The sequence below is a fragment of the Erithacus rubecula genome (assembly GCF_903797595.1).
Source record: "Erithacus rubecula genome assembly, chromosome: 5".
In the NCBI taxonomy this organism is placed as follows: domain Eukaryota; kingdom Metazoa; phylum Chordata; class Aves; order Passeriformes; family Muscicapidae; genus Erithacus; species Erithacus rubecula.
The window spans coordinates 47,428,473-47,445,327 of NC_136687.1; the positions used below are offsets into that span (position 1 = coordinate 47,428,473).

At 38.8% G+C, this 16,855-nt stretch overlaps 1 protein-coding gene across 5 annotated transcripts in view; it reads right to left on the reverse strand.

The window, feature by feature from the left end:
* NFKB1 (nuclear factor kappa B subunit 1) overlaps positions 1-16,855 on the reverse strand; it is a 56,239-nt gene that overhangs the window by 24,330 nt on the left and 15,054 nt on the right. For 3 of the 5 annotated variants that reach the window (XM_079307057.1, XM_079307054.1, XM_079307053.1), the window contains 5 exons: positions 12,141-12,181; positions 10,128-10,226; positions 2,786-2,934; positions 1,101-1,264; positions 179-337 (listed from right to left, as the gene is read on the reverse strand). In XM_079307057.1, the coding sequence (XP_079163183.1) occupies positions 179-337; positions 1,101-1,264; positions 2,786-2,934; positions 10,128-10,226; positions 12,141-12,181 (612 nt within the window). The remainder of the gene's footprint in view (positions 1-178; positions 338-1,100; positions 1,265-2,785; positions 2,935-10,127; positions 10,227-12,140; positions 12,182-16,855) is intronic. The other 2 variants (XM_079307056.1, XM_079307055.1) reach the window with 1 other exon arrangement.

The window sequence follows — 16,855 nt, forward strand, 5'->3', positions numbered from 1 at the left end:
TACTGTATGCACTTGAACAGACATGGGGCTAATTATCCATGGGCTACTTACTTGTTATCCATTAAATACTGGGCAGGCAGGCTAGATGAGTCCATGTACAGCAATATCTACCTGTCACTTCTGTGTGTAGAGAAGCCTGCCTCTTATTAACAAAGAAATGAAAGCCAAATGCACTTACTGCTGTCATATATTGCATCGGATATAACGGGATCCAGTTTCCGTGTGAAGCTGCCGTTGCTGTCGGGGAGAAAGGCTGTGAACATGAGCCGCACCACGCTGAGATCCATCTCCTTGGTCTGCTGGATGGCTGCCTGCCGGATGATTTCCCTCTCCCGTTCTGCAATTGACAGACAGAGGAGTTAATGCAACAGATAGGGCATGCTTAACAAAACAGAGAGAGCAAACATCCAAAGGCAAGGATAGTGAGGAAAGGTCTTCTTTTACGTTTGACACCCGTTGGGTTTTCCCTTTCCAAGCAGAGTGGAGCAGCTCTTCAAATTATACTGTGTTCATCTTGCAGTTTGTGCATCAGATCTTATTTAAGTTATATAATTAAAAGACAGAAAATTACTATTTTCTGCTCCCAGTTTATAAAGGTTGTGAAAAGGATGAAGGCCACCACTAAGGACACCAGAATTCCTGGTATTAAGAGTGAGGAAAAGACAGCTGGCTCCTTTATACAGTACCTGAAAGCAACACAGACCACAGGTTTTACAGTGGAATGGGTGAAATGCAGCTGAATGAAACAGCGTTCTCAAAAGGAGGTCCCTAAGTTAATTAAGGATATCACATTCTGCTGCTATAATGCAAAATTACTCTATTTGAGAGCTTGTTAAACAGCATAAGAGCAATGGAATACAGGTGCAGAGGTTGGTACAGGCAGCTGTGGAAGGAAGTTTCTCCATTCTCATGTATGTGGTGGCAGCAGACTCATTTCAGATTTCCTAAAACACGGTAACAACGCACCATCTCTTAAAAGCACACAGACGTTGGCTGCTGTCCTACACCAGGTCTTTTTCTAGCTAGGAATCTATGTTTTCAGAAGCCCAGCTTGGTTTTAGTAAAAGGCCAGTAAAAACCATGCCATCATTTCCACGTACCAGTTAGCTGCCTGTCTCCGCATCCTTCTGCCTGCAGATAGCTGAGTTCCGGATGCACCAGGAGCCCTGGGTTGTATCCCTTCTTGCAAGCATCTATCATGCGCGTTTCCAGAGTCTCAAACACTTTCTTCTTCGTGACATGAAGTATTCCAAGATTTGCAAATCTGCCAAATTTTGATCTGGGTAAGTATTTTCTTAATGCTTTAGGCCAGACCTGCAGCAGGCAGCCTTTCTCTTACCAGAGGCAGCTACACAACCCAAGCCTACAAAAGGACTCTACAGGCACTACTCTGCTTAGGCACTATTAGTGTTTGAGGGAGAATGTTCCATCGAGAAAAATTCAGTCAAGATCACAAAACGTGTTAAACGTGCACTGTTATATGACAGTGATCATATGGGTGCACTTTCCTGTGGCATAAGTAGTAATCTGCCAGGTTGCAGACTTCCACTGGGAAAGCAATTTACAAAACATTGGAAAATCTGGTAGTCACACTGTGTTTGCTGTGTCTTGGCAATGACATCATTCTGTATGTCTGTTCAGCAGAGCAACTGCTCAGAGTACACACCATCTGTTGAAAATGATTCGGAGAGCAAGCTAAGAAGCTGAAGACAGTGCAATATTTTCCAAATAAAATGTTTTAAGCAAGGCTCTGGTCATTCTGAGAGACACTTTGGGTATCTATTTGAATGAAAATTTCTATAATACGAGGTGTGTTTTTGTAAAAATCTCCTGGCACATTGAAAAATCAATTAGATCTGCAAGTATGAAAACAAGACAATAACTCAGTTTTCATGTGGGTCAAGTGAGGACAGGAAAGCTGGTTCTAAACATCTGATGAAAAACAAGACAGGTTAGAAAATGAGCCAAACTTTTCAAGATGAAAAGGAGCATTTGAAATAAAGCTATTTAAATTGCTGTGTGCTGTAAAGTCAGTGCACTGGGCTTGGACATCAAAAGTTACAGTTTAAAAGAATCTCTCTCTCCCAACCTTCTCAGCTTTTTAAACTTCATCATCTTCACCAACAAAGACATTCTTGAGATCACAGAACTAAAACTCACAGCCAGCATGAAACCTGATCTAAGCCTCAAAACATGGTTGGGAGCTTCAGCTCCATTTACCGATATAAACAATTATTCCAAATTAAACAAGAACAGACCAACTACAGTGTCACTACAATCTTTATGCTTCAAACTTTAGAAGTTTGATTTATGCACTATTATCAAGTTTATACCTGTCCTGCATTAATTTCAAATTTACTAATCCGATTTTCTTAATGCTTTTCATTACATTTTTATTGACAGGTTTCAATAAAAGTAAAATACTGATCAAAGAGATAACAAAATGGGAACACTAATTTTAGTCCCTTCTCTTGCATTTTAACTACTTGCATTTTAAAGAATGGATTTACAATATAAATTTGGACTGCACAACAAGAGATTAAAACTGTACAAATTCTTAGTAAAAAAATAGTTACTTAAATTTATTTAGCTAGCTCTTGGAAAATTCTACAAAGGTGAACAAAAACCCCATTAAATTTTCTATTTATGACACAAAAAACCCCAGAGATCAGAGCACGGAGACGAGTGCTGCACAGAGCTGCCCCTTAGGGGTATTTCTGTACTGCTTTTTACAGTGTTGATGCTTCCCCCACAGCTCAGTTTCCAGAGGAGTCCCCAGACTCACCCTACAACCATGTCCTTGGGTCCTGCAGTCACCGTGCACACTCCGTCCTCGCAGAATTTACCCACCAAGCTGTGAGCGTGTAAGTGGACGTATTTGCCATTAGTTACTAACTGGACAATCACTTTTGCAGGTCCAACATAATTGCAGATCTGTAAATAAATATTAAAAATGTGGGATAGTTTGCTTACCATTTTTAAAATTGAATGAGTAATGATTCCAGGTCAGCATTTTCTGTCAGTTAAGTACAATCAAGTTTACATAGGAGAAATGCGTATGCATTTCTTAATGAAATACAAATGGCAAACTAACTGCACCAAATCATCACTTTCTTTTGCAATTCAACTTGACATGCAAATGGCAGAAGTACTGACCAAAAAAGCTAAAGGAAAGCCTCATCTATTTCCTCAAACATGGATCTCAGTTCTACATTCTGGTCATTTACTCCACATGGCTCTCCTTAAGTTTCAAGCAGTACATGGAATTCACAATAAACATTGTTACCCATTAAGAAACATACAGAAAATTAAACTAAAAACCCTGCATTGTTTTGCTCAATTTGGAAAGACTTTAAAAATTATTTTTAAACATTATGATTGTTACAAAACATTTTGGCCACATTACAACTGCTCCTCAGGTAGAGATTTTACAGTGAATGAATTCTATATTAATAGGCATTTTGTTAGTTCAGTGTACTTCATCAATACAAACTACCCAGTCCAGTAAATATCTCCCTTAAGTGTACACAAGGATGTGCAATAAATTTCCACCTAGGATTTTGCTGGATTAGAACTATGATAAACTGTGTGCTTTCTTTCATATACCCAACTCTGAAAGCCTACAAAGCTTTTTTTTTCCCCCTTGCCACAGTTTCTAATCACCATACATTTTTAACAGCTTTTAATAAAAAACAATGCCTCAAAAACACATCTAAAATTACTAATAGCATACCATACTGGTAAGTTATTTGTTTTACATATATTATTTAGAACTTTATTTTCTTTCTTCACTCCAAGGCAGTAATACTCCAAGGCAGTTATGGGTTATGCACCACTTTCAAATTATGCTGAACATAAAATTACCCCACTTTTTAAAAAGCAAACATTACCTTCCCTTTCAATTCACTTAATTAACCCTTTTATCAATGTTGGGCTTTTCCCCCTCCTCCTCTAATTTTTCTTGTAATTTGCCTTGGGCCAAGTTCTTTGTATTACAGCAGCTTATAGATCTAATCAACCAAGGTACTAAAGGATCACGATAAACATTAAAGTGATGAATCAGTGATGAACGGAATATTTAAGGTTATATTGTTGATAAAATGCTGATAGCGAGGGATTGCCTTGATTTCACCACATTACTGAGTTCTGCTAGCTTCCTTCACTCCAGCTAACCCCTCTCTTGAACCCATTCCATCACAGCTGAAACACTTTGCATATGCACAATGCATGCCCTCCCTGCCTACCTATTCACTGTTGAAAGCAAAAAAAAAAAAATCCCAACTATGAAAAAGTTGTTCCAGAAGGAACAGGCATGCAAAAACCATCTCATTACCCACTCCTACTGGTTAACTGCACTGACTGGTTAATGACTCCTTCTGGTTAACTCCTACTGTTAACTGTAGTAATGTGCATTTCACAAGTGGCAGTTTCTAAAATACAAGACATAGGGTTCTTATGCTTCCCTCCTGTTTCCACGTGGAAATCTGGACTTAAACAGTACAGAGATGCAGGATAATCCCTGCTGGACTATTTCTGTCATTCAACAGCAGGGAGAAAATTCCTATGTACCTTTCACAAAGTCATCTGAAAATAAAAACGACTGTTTGGTGCTACAGTATGTCACAACCAATGCTACAATTAACTTTTCAAAAAGGTACCTTTAAAAGAATTCTTTTCATTTTACCCCTCGCTCAGTAAGCCCTTCTGTACTACAAAGCTCCCAGCACATCTGTAGTGTTATATTCACTATAAATAACAATGATGTTCTAGTATCATATCACATCAGAAAAGTTCAAGACAATCCTCCATCAGCTGTAGAAACCACAGTGAAACTGGAGGCAGGACTGCTGCACGTCAAGGACTTTCCAGCCTCTGAGAGCACAACACAGAACTGCAGTGGTAACCAGATTGCAATCTGCCCCTGTTACCCAGCTCGGCATGATCTTTGCAGTCTCTCTCTCTCTCTCTCTCTCTCTCTCTCTCTCTCTCTCTCTCTCTCAGGGGAAAAAACAGAAGGGATCTTAAAATGTAATACCTTATGTAGGTCATAAGGCAAGAAAGGACTGTTTTTGTCATCCCCTCTGATGCCCTGTGCAGCAAAGGGGACAGAATGTCTCTGAATTGTCTTCTACCTTTATTTCTCACAGACAGACTTTCCTACTTGATTTTACAGTAACTTGGTGCCCTGGAAAATAGTCAGAGTAGTTAAATATCCTTATATACCATAAATTAATTTTCTATGTTCTTGAATCATGCCACAGTTTCAGAATATGTTTATATTGATTCTGGCCACTAAGGTATACAAGTAACTATCAACTTTGGCACAGGAGCTTAAGAAACACTGTCAAAGGCCTGAAAAGGTAGAAGGTATGTTGCAATGCAGAATAGGGATTATGGTTTTGACACAAAAACAGATTCAGCACGAGGGGGAGATAGCACGTGGATGCTGTATGGCTCAAAATCAGAATTGTGATCCAAAAAAATAGCTACTGAACTTCAAATTAAAAGTGAGGGGAAAAAAGAAAAGGAGGAGTTCCTGGGCAGAGTATAGCTGTAATACTTGATTACATCCTGTACCTAAAGCAGCACTCAATTGATCTGATAAAGTTAAAAGGCTGCAGGCTTACATTTATCTGCTCTTTCTGCTTGAGAGATTTGTCTGAAAGATTAAAAGGACCCTGTGAACTCGAAATGGAGTAAATTTCAAAATGAGTGGAAAGCTTTTTCAGTTATTTGACGTTCTCTGACAATCCAGATCCCCGCCAATTTTTATAGGTTCCAAAACTTTACAAAAACTTTGTAAGAACATTTTCATACTTCAAATATGTTTTTTCCAGTTACTCTTACAAGCAGGAAATGAAACCAATTGGTCAACAACATCAGCCAATGATGGAAAAGACCATGTCAAACCTACAACGTCAGCATTACAAAATCACCTATTTCTCTTTCCAATCCCTTTGTTAGTGCAACTTCAGCCCCAGCCTTGCCTTATCCTTCAGTGTGACTACCGCTGTCCTCAAAAAAACAAAAAGTGTTCCAAAGATGAGGCATCACTCATTCTTTATAAACAGCCTGTTTTTACAGAGCAGTATCTCTCCTTTTTTCAGTTGCTAATTAAAGACAAAATATTTCAGATGTGGTACAGATCGTGCAGGCAACTGAATACTTACTTAATAGACTTAAGAAAAAGCAATGTGAAGTAATTTAAACCAATGGGAGCTGAAGATCTAATTATCTGACTGTGAGGTCACTCTAGTGACAAAAATACAGAGCTAGTTGCTTTGCTTTACAAGCCCAGCTCAAGAGATTCAGTGCCTCCTATTCAGCCAAATCAGCCTTACCAGCAAAAAGCTCAAATCTCACTGAATTTAGCTTTGGCTGAATTTGATTCAGTACAGATTTTCAAGAAGGATAAAGATTTATACCAAAAAGTCAGCTTAATCTTGTCTCATGTTTATTCCTTAATTCAGCTGTTAGGTGATTTTTTAAACTTGCAATTAGCAATCTATATCACTTTACATTTAATTTCTGTTGGATGGGGGTGGGGGGAGTGCATAAATACGCTTTTTTTGTCACCAAGCTCATTAGCAAAGTAACTTGGCTAATTTTTCACAAATTCTTCTCCTTAACTCAAAGTAAATGTGCTGAAATCCCTGATTTCAAGAACTCTTATCTCCAAACCGAGGTACAATTTGGGCTAATCCCAGGACACAAATGGCTGGGCAGTTTTGTCCGTGTGCCTGGCAGTCTGTTCAGGGCTGCATGCAGCTTCAATTCACAAACCAAAGTGCTCCAATGCCCAAACTCTTCTGCAGAGAGATGATGCTCTTCAGCTCGGACACACCTCTGAACTCCAGGCTGGAGCTCGTTTACATCCTCCTCACAAAGAACACTAAACTAGAGACTGCAGCCACCCACGTAGATTTGCCCTGAGGAGATGAAAATTCAGGACATTTCCTTCACTCCCCTGTTTTCAGCAAGTTCTGGTCACACCTAACACTGGATCAAGCACTTCAGTCTAAACCATGGATCTGCCCACACTAACAGCAGTATGCAAGATCAGGACACAAATAATTAATGTGTAAGGCCAGTGGAAATTATCTGCATGAGTTTTCTCACATTTTTTCAAATATACAAAAAACCTAGCAAAAGATAAACAAAAAATTTATAGAGTTAAGTATGTTAGTAATAATAATAGACTTTGCTGTTTTATCCTTTGTTTTTCTACTACTGATTGCTTTTTTTTTCCCTGGACAAAAAAGTAATGATGAATAAGCAGTTCAACAGCTTTGATTTCAACTGTTCTAGACAGTAAAATTTTCCAATATTGCATTACTTACACTAAGTGGATGAAAATGAAATTTAAATGAAGAATTTTAGGTTGCAATCAGGAAACATAACTTCATTGTAACATATTTATTGTCTTCATTTTCTCTCGCTCTCCATAGTGACATGCAAGGTTATATAGAACCCTCTGAATATGCAAAATGTTTTCTACATATAAGAATTACTGTTAGACAGGGCTAAACAAAGGAACAGAATTCCATAAATCATTAAGATAAATTAATCCCATTTTTTATATTATAGAAAAATACACACTGTTATCTAGACTCCATTAGTCAGGACTGTTCCATTAAACAAGAGGTTTTACATCAATTCCACTTTGCTGGCCAGTGCAGATTTGTTTCAAGTGCAAAGACTGGCATTGCAGAACTCCTACATTAAATCCTGACCTACACCATCTACTAATATAGTATACAGGAAGAGGTCAAAACATGTAATTAAACATTGAAACATCTTGCTTAGAGACATAGCAAAGTCTTCAACACTCCAGCCTTTAGGTGAGAGATATGTCTTGATGTGCTCCAGCTCTGTTACAAGTTACTGACAGTGCAGGGAGAAAGAAAAAAAAAGGGTGAAGTTGAACAGCCCACATTATGCACAAGGTCACATCCCACAAATGTATTTTCTTTTTCTTTTGGCTTCCAATCCATAATCCTATGAAAACAGAATAGGGAGACTGGTTTTTTTGTCCGCTGAGGATGTCCATTTTCAGGACATCCCATGGTAGCTACTGGTAAATTTTGAGAGAGTTGGCCAAGCACAAAGCAGGTCCCTATTTGAGCTGCACTGACCTTACCATGGCCAAGGGTTTAAAGATCTGTCACAAAACCGCTTTTTTTTTTTTTTTTTTTTTTTTTTACAGTACAGCCAAAGCTCATGCTATTGTCCTTTCACTGCACTGTGATCAACTAATATAGGTTATATAGTGAAAACACTGGCACAAAAATAAAAAAAATCCACCAAAAAAAAAAAAATCAAAGCAAAACAAAACAAAACAAAATAACCCAAAAAAACCCCAAAACCAAACAATCCCCAACACAACAAAAAATTGCAGTTTTCGATTGTGCTCCCCTCAGTTACGACAAAGTGAGCACATTCTGACAAAACACAGAAAAGGCTTACAGGAAAAGGTGTGAAACACTTTACTGGCACCACTTGAATCAAAAACAGGCACTAACAAGCAATGGCCTTGAGGTATTTACTTGTGTTGCCTTGCCAGCCTCTCCCAGCAGGTGTTGCCATGTGGGGATTTGTACTGGAAAAAAAATCCCAGATGCACACAGTAGGATGAGAGGGAAGGGAAGGGATGTGTGTGTGTGAGCTCAGATCAAATTAAAAAGTGATGATCAATGAAATTAGAAGGCTTGATGGAAAGCCAAAGAATATTCTGCTTTCCAGTTTACTCAAGGAGAAATTACATTTTCTGTACAACTCCTTGTCATGCTATTGTGTGACCTACCACACCTTTATAAAGCATCACTTCTGTACTATCATTACAGACTGGATTGGAATACAAAGATCTAGCTCAATTGAAGCTAACGATTTTATATCTGAACATACCAGTTAAATTGCATTCACTGGTTCATCATTACTGTCAAACTAGGAAAGAAAAAAGCAAGTAGATAATTTGCCTGGGCTAGTAATTTTTCCTAAGAGTTTTGCAAGGCTATATGACATCAGCTTTCCCAGCTTCTTCTCAGTTCACAAGACCAACAGCCTAGACTACCTCAGCCAATGCTGATTATTTTCCATTATGTTATGCTTACACTGATTCATTAGGATATGCAACTGTTCCAAACTCCAGCCTTTCCCAAGAACTGCAAATGAACTACACACCCAATGAGGAGAACAACCAGGAGTGGCACACACCAAGGCAGAGGTTTATTGCTTGCCACTCTTCCCTCCTCTTCTTTCCCCATAAAGGAGTAAGAGAGCACCAGAATTAGAATACATTAAGAAATAACACCAGAGTTAGAATATATTAACCCTGCTCCTCATGAGAATTTGCAGTGCCACAATTCAAAGGTGTAGTGCAACAGTAAGACCAAAGCTTACATTTAAGTTAAAAAGAATACTGAAAAGCAGTGTAGCTTTTCCAGACTTCCACAGAAAAAAAAAAAAAAAAAAGCTTCAAGAACCATAGGCAAGAACAGTTCTTCAATCCCAGAATGATTAATCACTTTTCTAATCTTCATACTGTGCCTCCATAGAATATTTCTTTGATTAACATATTTAATTTTTTTTCCAGGAGGGGGAAAAAACCCCCACAAAAAAGTTCAGTGAATACCTGAACATAACACTGTTCCTATTAAAATGGAAAGTTCTAAGTTGACTTTAAAGGAGTTAAGTTCCTAAGAATGGAGTACCCTAGAGATACTGAATAAGGAGTAACATGAACAGAAAAAAAAGGAAAAGCTGGTAAATAGCATCCTAGAGTAGGAATAACTAAGCCGACTCATGCTTTGCAATGGAAATGGAGCAACTGGGCATCTCAACCTTTGCTAAAACTGCACTTTAAGGAAGAGTTCCATTAGTCTGCACAGTGGTTATGAGGTAGTAGGTACAGAGAAATTACTGCCCAACTGCTGGCAATAAAAATGGTGCCAAAACAAACCCACACATCTTAGGACAACTTTACTTTCAAAATCAATTTGAACATTGGGATTGAAATGCAGTCTGTCTTGAGCAACTTCATACAAATCTTGGTTGCTATGCAATAAGATCCTACACACATACATATACACTTACACTGACTTCACAAAATTAATGCTTTATGTCCTTACTTTGACCTGAGGGTATGATTTTTTGTTCTTTTCACTGGAAGCACCAGGCAGCCCACCGTGCGAAGGCCCTTCACATACGTATCGGAAACGAAATCCCCTCTGTGGAATAAAGGAAAATAAACTTGAAAGCTGCCCAGAAACAAAACCAAAAGAGAACTAGCACACACAAAGATGAACATGCACAGCCACAAACAAGATTTACCCAAATGGAAAAGTTACAGTTGTTCACCCATGAAATGCTGAGTGCTGGTTAACAAAGCATCACTGAACTGTAGTCCTGGAGAACCTGTTCTATTCTCACTTAAACACACAGCAGGCAATTTCTCTTTTTCTTTCAGTTAAGTGAAGATATTTTGAAACAGAGTACTATTTATACTCTTAAAATATGATAAATTTTGCTTTCAGATCTACTCTCCAGTTCTGCAATTTCTGGCAAAATCCTCATCTCATGTAAGGCTCCTAGTGTCCAAATAGCACCAGTTAGTGTTGTAGCCTTTTCCAAGAATCATTCAGCTTCTTTCCAGTAGTAGAAACTCTGAATTCAAAGTCTGTATTAGCTGAAAGTGAATAACATGCCTTAAAATTAATCCATAAGCAGTAGCTTCAATACCTATCCCACTAAAGCCTTTTCAGGCTAAGAACTTGTTTATCAAGCAAGTGTAAACTTTTATGACTTTTATCCAGATCTGACCAATTGCCTTCCTAACGTGAACTGAGTGACCCAGAGTACTGCACCTGTAGTGCCCTGCAATGATGAACCTGAACTCAAGTTGATCAAAAGGCAAAGCAATCCCTGCAGCCAGGACACATCATTCTGCTGATGGATCACCTCATCACCCTGCTACAAAATCCCCTGCCCAGCTTCCCACGTGGGTACTCCATGAGAGCAGCTCCTGGTTGAGAAGTCACACATGGAAACAATGGCTTCTCATTATGGACTGTGCAAAGACATGGCCTGATTTGGGATGAACTTAAAACAATGAGGAAGATGCAGCGTGTTCTTCCAAGAATTCACAGTACACTGCTGTTTCACTTAGCACAGTGATGAAGAGTCCTATTCCTGAAGGGATGCTCAAGCACAGAAATATCTTTGGTGTTTGATTGAAACCAAAGTTCTCCACTGCCTCCTGCCAGGAAGACTGGATTGCAGTGTGCTTCTGCAGAAGACCAAGAGAAGGATGGGACAGCTTTTAGCCACTGTCTTCCCCTGCTCACTGAACAGCTCTGTAAAGTAGGATTTTATGTAATTCACTGGGACAGACAGGAAAGGCACCTCCATACTGTAACAACTTCAGGAGGAAATCCTTGTAATTGCTGATGCCACCAGCCAAAGTTGAACAATACCCAGGCACACTTGAGGGCAATTTTTACCCAGCAATTACTTTATACATCAGTTGCATGAAAACTAACCAGTGCATTTAAATGACTTCTCTGCTGTCAGAGGAGCATAGGTCAGTGTTCATTGCATAACAGAAAAAAAGTTTCATCTGAGTACTTTTCTTCATTTGTATTTGATTATTCAAAACAGATAACCATAACAAAAAGGATGTCAAAGGACTACATTTCTTTACAACAACAAAACACAAGTCAGAAGTTCCTGTAAGTTGGGAATTAAGTGCTTTTATTTTTATCTTCTTGTGTTTCGAAAACTATTAAACAAATTCTAAAAATCTTCCATGTTTGATCTACTAGTTTATGTTTCCAAATACTGGGGGGACTGTAACAGTGACTTTAAGATGATAAGTCTATATTTAGCAAGGCATATTTTTAAAACCCTTAGGGTTTTTTGTGTTATGACACTTCCAGAGAGATAAAAATGAAAACAGAACAAAACAGGAAATGCTTTTTAACTACAAAAGTAAGAGTTAAAACTGCTCATGTTCAAGACCCACATTTGTTCTGAGAGCTCACACTTTTTGTGTGCCCTTTTTAATTTAAGTCATAAGTTTATTCAAAGTTGAATGTAGTAATATAGTCACCACAGACATTTTCAAAATGCAATCCTGTTCTTACCTGTTTAGGCTGTTCTATGATCTGAAGATATGGTCCATCTGCTAATATAAAAGAAAGAAGCAAAAGTATTAATAGAAATTATATTTCCATTACTGTAATTAATATATAAATTGTAGGGGTAAGATTATGTCCTTGAATGACTTGAGATAAATTTTTGAAAGCACCTAAGTCTCTTCAAAACTTAAATTTCAATAACTTATTTAATCATTTGGCAGTCTGTCATTCCCAATTAAAGACCAGTGGAATAAGAAGAGGAAGACAGAGTTAAGTCATAAAAAGTTATTAAGTCAAAAGAGTTAATTTTAGCTCAGAGAGCCTAAACAGAGAACTGATTGCTCAGTTAAAACTTGCAATGGTGAATAAGAACAGGATCCTTCCCTTGCCCCTGACAGCAGTCTGGCTTCTTGAGATAAGGTTAACTGTAGTATTTAAACCCCTTGGGCTCTAGAGACTACACTCACCAGCTTTTGGCCCCAGGGCTCCCTACAGAATAGGTGCTTTTGAAAGTCAAGAGACAGCCAATGGGAAGCTCTGAGGCATGGGAATACAGGAGGAATTCAAGCTGCCTCAACATGCCCCAACAGTCAGAACTGCTTTAAAAAAAATCCTGGAATTGAGAATACTAAACAATTTACATTCTTTTAATAATTTCAGATACACTTTTAAATATAGTGTTCTGGTGGGCCTCTAAAAGCACTGAATACACTCAATTTGAGTACAAATACAGGCTCTATATTGAGATCCATCTTGAGCATGGTGCCAACACATAAGATTATGTTCCACTAAAATTCTATTTGTGTCTTTTAAAGAAGGCTTCATTAAACAACTTTCAATCTCATATAGTGGTTAACTTCATACTATAAACCTCAGATGGCTGTGAAATACCTCTTAAAATGCAAGCCACTCATGAGTTTCAGTATGATCATTCCAAGAGCTATGGTTTCTTCCTTCTCTCTTCCTAAGCAGTCAAGATGATTTGTACTTCAATGCTAGAAGATCAGTTGCTTTCAAAATAGACTCCAAATGACAATTTCACTGGGTATACCTACATAATATTTTTCCAGCCATATTCCTGTTGGAATTCTGTATCATCACTTCTACTCTATTAAATGTATTAATGCTAAGGAAACAAGCACAGGTCTTAACAGAACAAGCTTTTCTCAACATGGGCATTTTAATAAATACACAATAGATGAAATTAGTATTCTGCTGCTGCAGTTAGCTGACTCAGCAACTGAACTAACTTTATGTCAAAGTTATATTGCAAATGTCAGTCACAACAATTTCACATTTAAAGATCAATTATTTCCCAAGTCCATTAATTGTACTTTTCTTTAACAGTAAATAGTGCTACTTGAACTCATGAAAAACCACTGCATGCCACATACATAAGACCACATACACATCATCTTGCATTACAGGAAGAAAAACAGTCTGGACTTCAGGAACTTTAAAAGATTTAGCTTTGGCCTTGTGTTTCAGTTTTTGTCTGTAACATATACAATCAAGATGAGCTGAGTTTTAAATTTAAGACCTCTCTTCACAGACCTCTAATCCTCCTCATGCTTTAGGCACCTGAAAATTTACACTTTAGCAATCCAGAAGCCTTGTATTTTCTGGGCACTGGCAGCAGTAACACACCTCAAATACAACAGTGTGTAGTTCAACTTCCAACCAAGCCCCCAGGGCATGATCTGCCAAGTAATTGTTCTTTGGCTCTTCTTCCTCTTAGGAATTCATTTTCAAGACATACATGTTGGGTTAGCACAAAATACTATTGCCTTCTCTCAAACATTAGCTAGAAAAGGAAGTGCTGTTATCCAATGGCTAAATGGCTGCAGAAGTCCCTCAATACACATCAGACCTAAGTTCCAGCTTTTCCTCAGCATGAGGAAATTCAAACCCTTAACAGAGGGATATACTCTATCTTAGCACATTGGAAAACTAAAGAAAAAAGCTTCATACCACTGAAACGGTTTGACCTTGCATGGCACTTTTGAAAACTCAGGAAAATTGAAAACTTAGGACTGTGGTTATTCTGACCTCTCAGGGGGAAAAAAAAAAGCTTATCAAGAGCACACAAATACAGTGATAAAAAAATAAATCATAATGTTTTATATACCAGCACTACAAAAGTGCAAAAAAGATGCAGTGTAAATGTACAAAACCAACTCAATATCAGTTATCATTAACCCACATTATACAAATAACAAAGCAATGCATTTAAAACAGTTTTTCGAGGTCTTATTTTAACCTTTGGGTTCCATGACTAAAGATTTTTTATTTTTTTTTTTAACAGTGACTAAGTAATTCTCTGGCATTGCATCTCAACCAGACACAAATAACAGTACAGAGATGGCACTCTAATGCAAAACACTTAATAATATCTGAAATGCTACTTAAAAATAAACCAGCAATGTTCAAGAAAACATCCAGGCATAAATGGCATATTATTTTGATTATAAAAAGGATTTTACTTAGTGAAAGGTCTCATATAGCTGAATACTATACTGTACTGAACTCTGAATACTTCCCATAGGCATATTGTACAGCCTAACATTGGCTATGTTAGGCTATGTGGTTCCTTCTTTCTCTCAACCTTTCCCACAGGGAAAAGAAAATACATTTAGTGTTTTGCACAGGGAAGTTTTTAATATTTTGTTTCTATTAGTAGGCATGTCTTTGTCTAAGCAGACAAAGAGCAGGAACCTGAAGGTGCACATTTTGTAAGAGGAACTGATAATGACGAGGTATGTGATGATCCTCCCTTCCAGCCTGGAAGGTACTTGCTTTAAGCTCTTGTTTAAGCAGCAACCCCTTTTTAGATGCTAAACAACCCCAAGAAGGACTGAATGTGTAGCATATGTTCTACCTTTGCCCTCAGAGAGGCTGCAGGACACAGTCATGGAGCTGCCTCTGCACTGCATGGCTCTCACGGTGGCCAAGAGCCAGGTTTTCACAGGAGCACTCCCCAGGCTTTGCCTGGCACTGCTATGGCTGGGAGGCCAAGAACTGCAGCCACAACATGTGGAGGGGCTTTGGTGCAGACTGCCACATCCTGGCCATGCTTCAGGGCTTCTTCTTCTGTCTTCTCGCCTCAGTTGCCACAGACCAACTCGCATCCCACTCCAGTCTGAGTCACAGTCCCACTTCCCCATGTCTTCTTCAACTGCCAAGTTTCTTCATTTTCCTTCCTGCCTGAGTCAGAGGCCCTCCTGCCCCTTGGCACTCCCACCACTTGGCATTCTTTCTTCCTCTTGACAGGCCTCACCCTACACACACAGACACACACACTTCCAAAGAAGCACCCGTCTTAGGCTCCCCTTGATTCCTTCCCACAATAGCAAATTCAAGAAAAATACATCTCTGAGGTTGGTGGGATATCCCTGCAAACCTAGCAACTCTGTTGGACTAGTGGGGACCTGTATCTAACAGCTTTTCCAGTACCTAAAACCATTCAATTTAAACTGCAACAACCTGTGGACAAGTCTCCCTCACATTGTCTCTGTTGGTGGGCCTCCCAGAACAGGCAACTCACCCTTTTAATTGCTGTTTTGCCCTGTGGACATGGATGGAAATGCTCATACCTGTAGATTTTGATTGCTAAGTCCCACATCAGCTCTCTTGTGTCCATCCTGGCAAAGGTGGTACCTTGCTGCTAAAAGCTCAGACTGGAGACCTAGTGCTTTCTCCTTCCTGAAGGCATGCATTTGCATGTCCCACCTCTCAGGGATTCCCCTGTACAGAAATTCTCTCTTGAATCCCAGCTCTTCAATGTTCAAAGAATGATGTTTAAAGCAAATGGCACATGAGAGTTTGCTTAATTTCTTCCCTTGGTTCACTCTTACAAACACAAGCACAGAAGATCTAGAAAGAACATCAGCAACTGTATGCAAGTCTGCCCAAACTCCTGAGGATTAGGGCCACTACTGTGGAACAGGGAAATATGAACACTCATCTCATTTTTGGTAGTGGTCTGGTTTCCTTGAACCTCTAACATTATCTCTTTCTGAAAGAATACAAAAAAAAAAAATTTAATCACCTTCTTTTTCCCTCTATAACGCTTTCATTTTTCATAGCAAGGGTCACACAGGGTTGGGCAGAGGAGGTTAAAGAAACAGCATAAAATTATTGCCTCCAGGCAATACTGTTCAGCTCCTGATGGCTCTGCTTCAACTTCAGAGTTTTAAAAACACACCACCTTAACACTGAGAGCTAGTCAGACCAGAGCCTCTTGAAGCCAAAACAACAACAAAGTTCCCAAACCCACCTCTAACTGGGACACATAACGTGGTTGCAGGTGGCCTTGGATCATGATGAGGGAGTACAAAACATCCAAAATAACAAACTGCTTAGCTCAGAGCCCATTTCCTCTTCAAGGTAAGGCATCACTTCGTTTCTCCACTACAGTGGACATCCCACTGATGTGCACCTGCTTTTACTCTGTGTAAATAGTATCTGTGGATAATGCTCCCTCCATCCCCAATGCCACTAAGGATCAGTACCTAACCTGCCTAATCAAAGGCAGGATACTTCCCACACAAGCCAAAGAAGAGGCTGACTTCATGTGGTCCTGCCTTTTCTGCTGGTAGAACTTGAATCACATAACTATTACAGCTTTAGAGCCAAAGTAACAAAAAAAGTCTCATTTTTATATAAAAATGGATATATGAGAGAGAAAAAGAAGCACACAAAGACACGTGAGCACTGAAAAT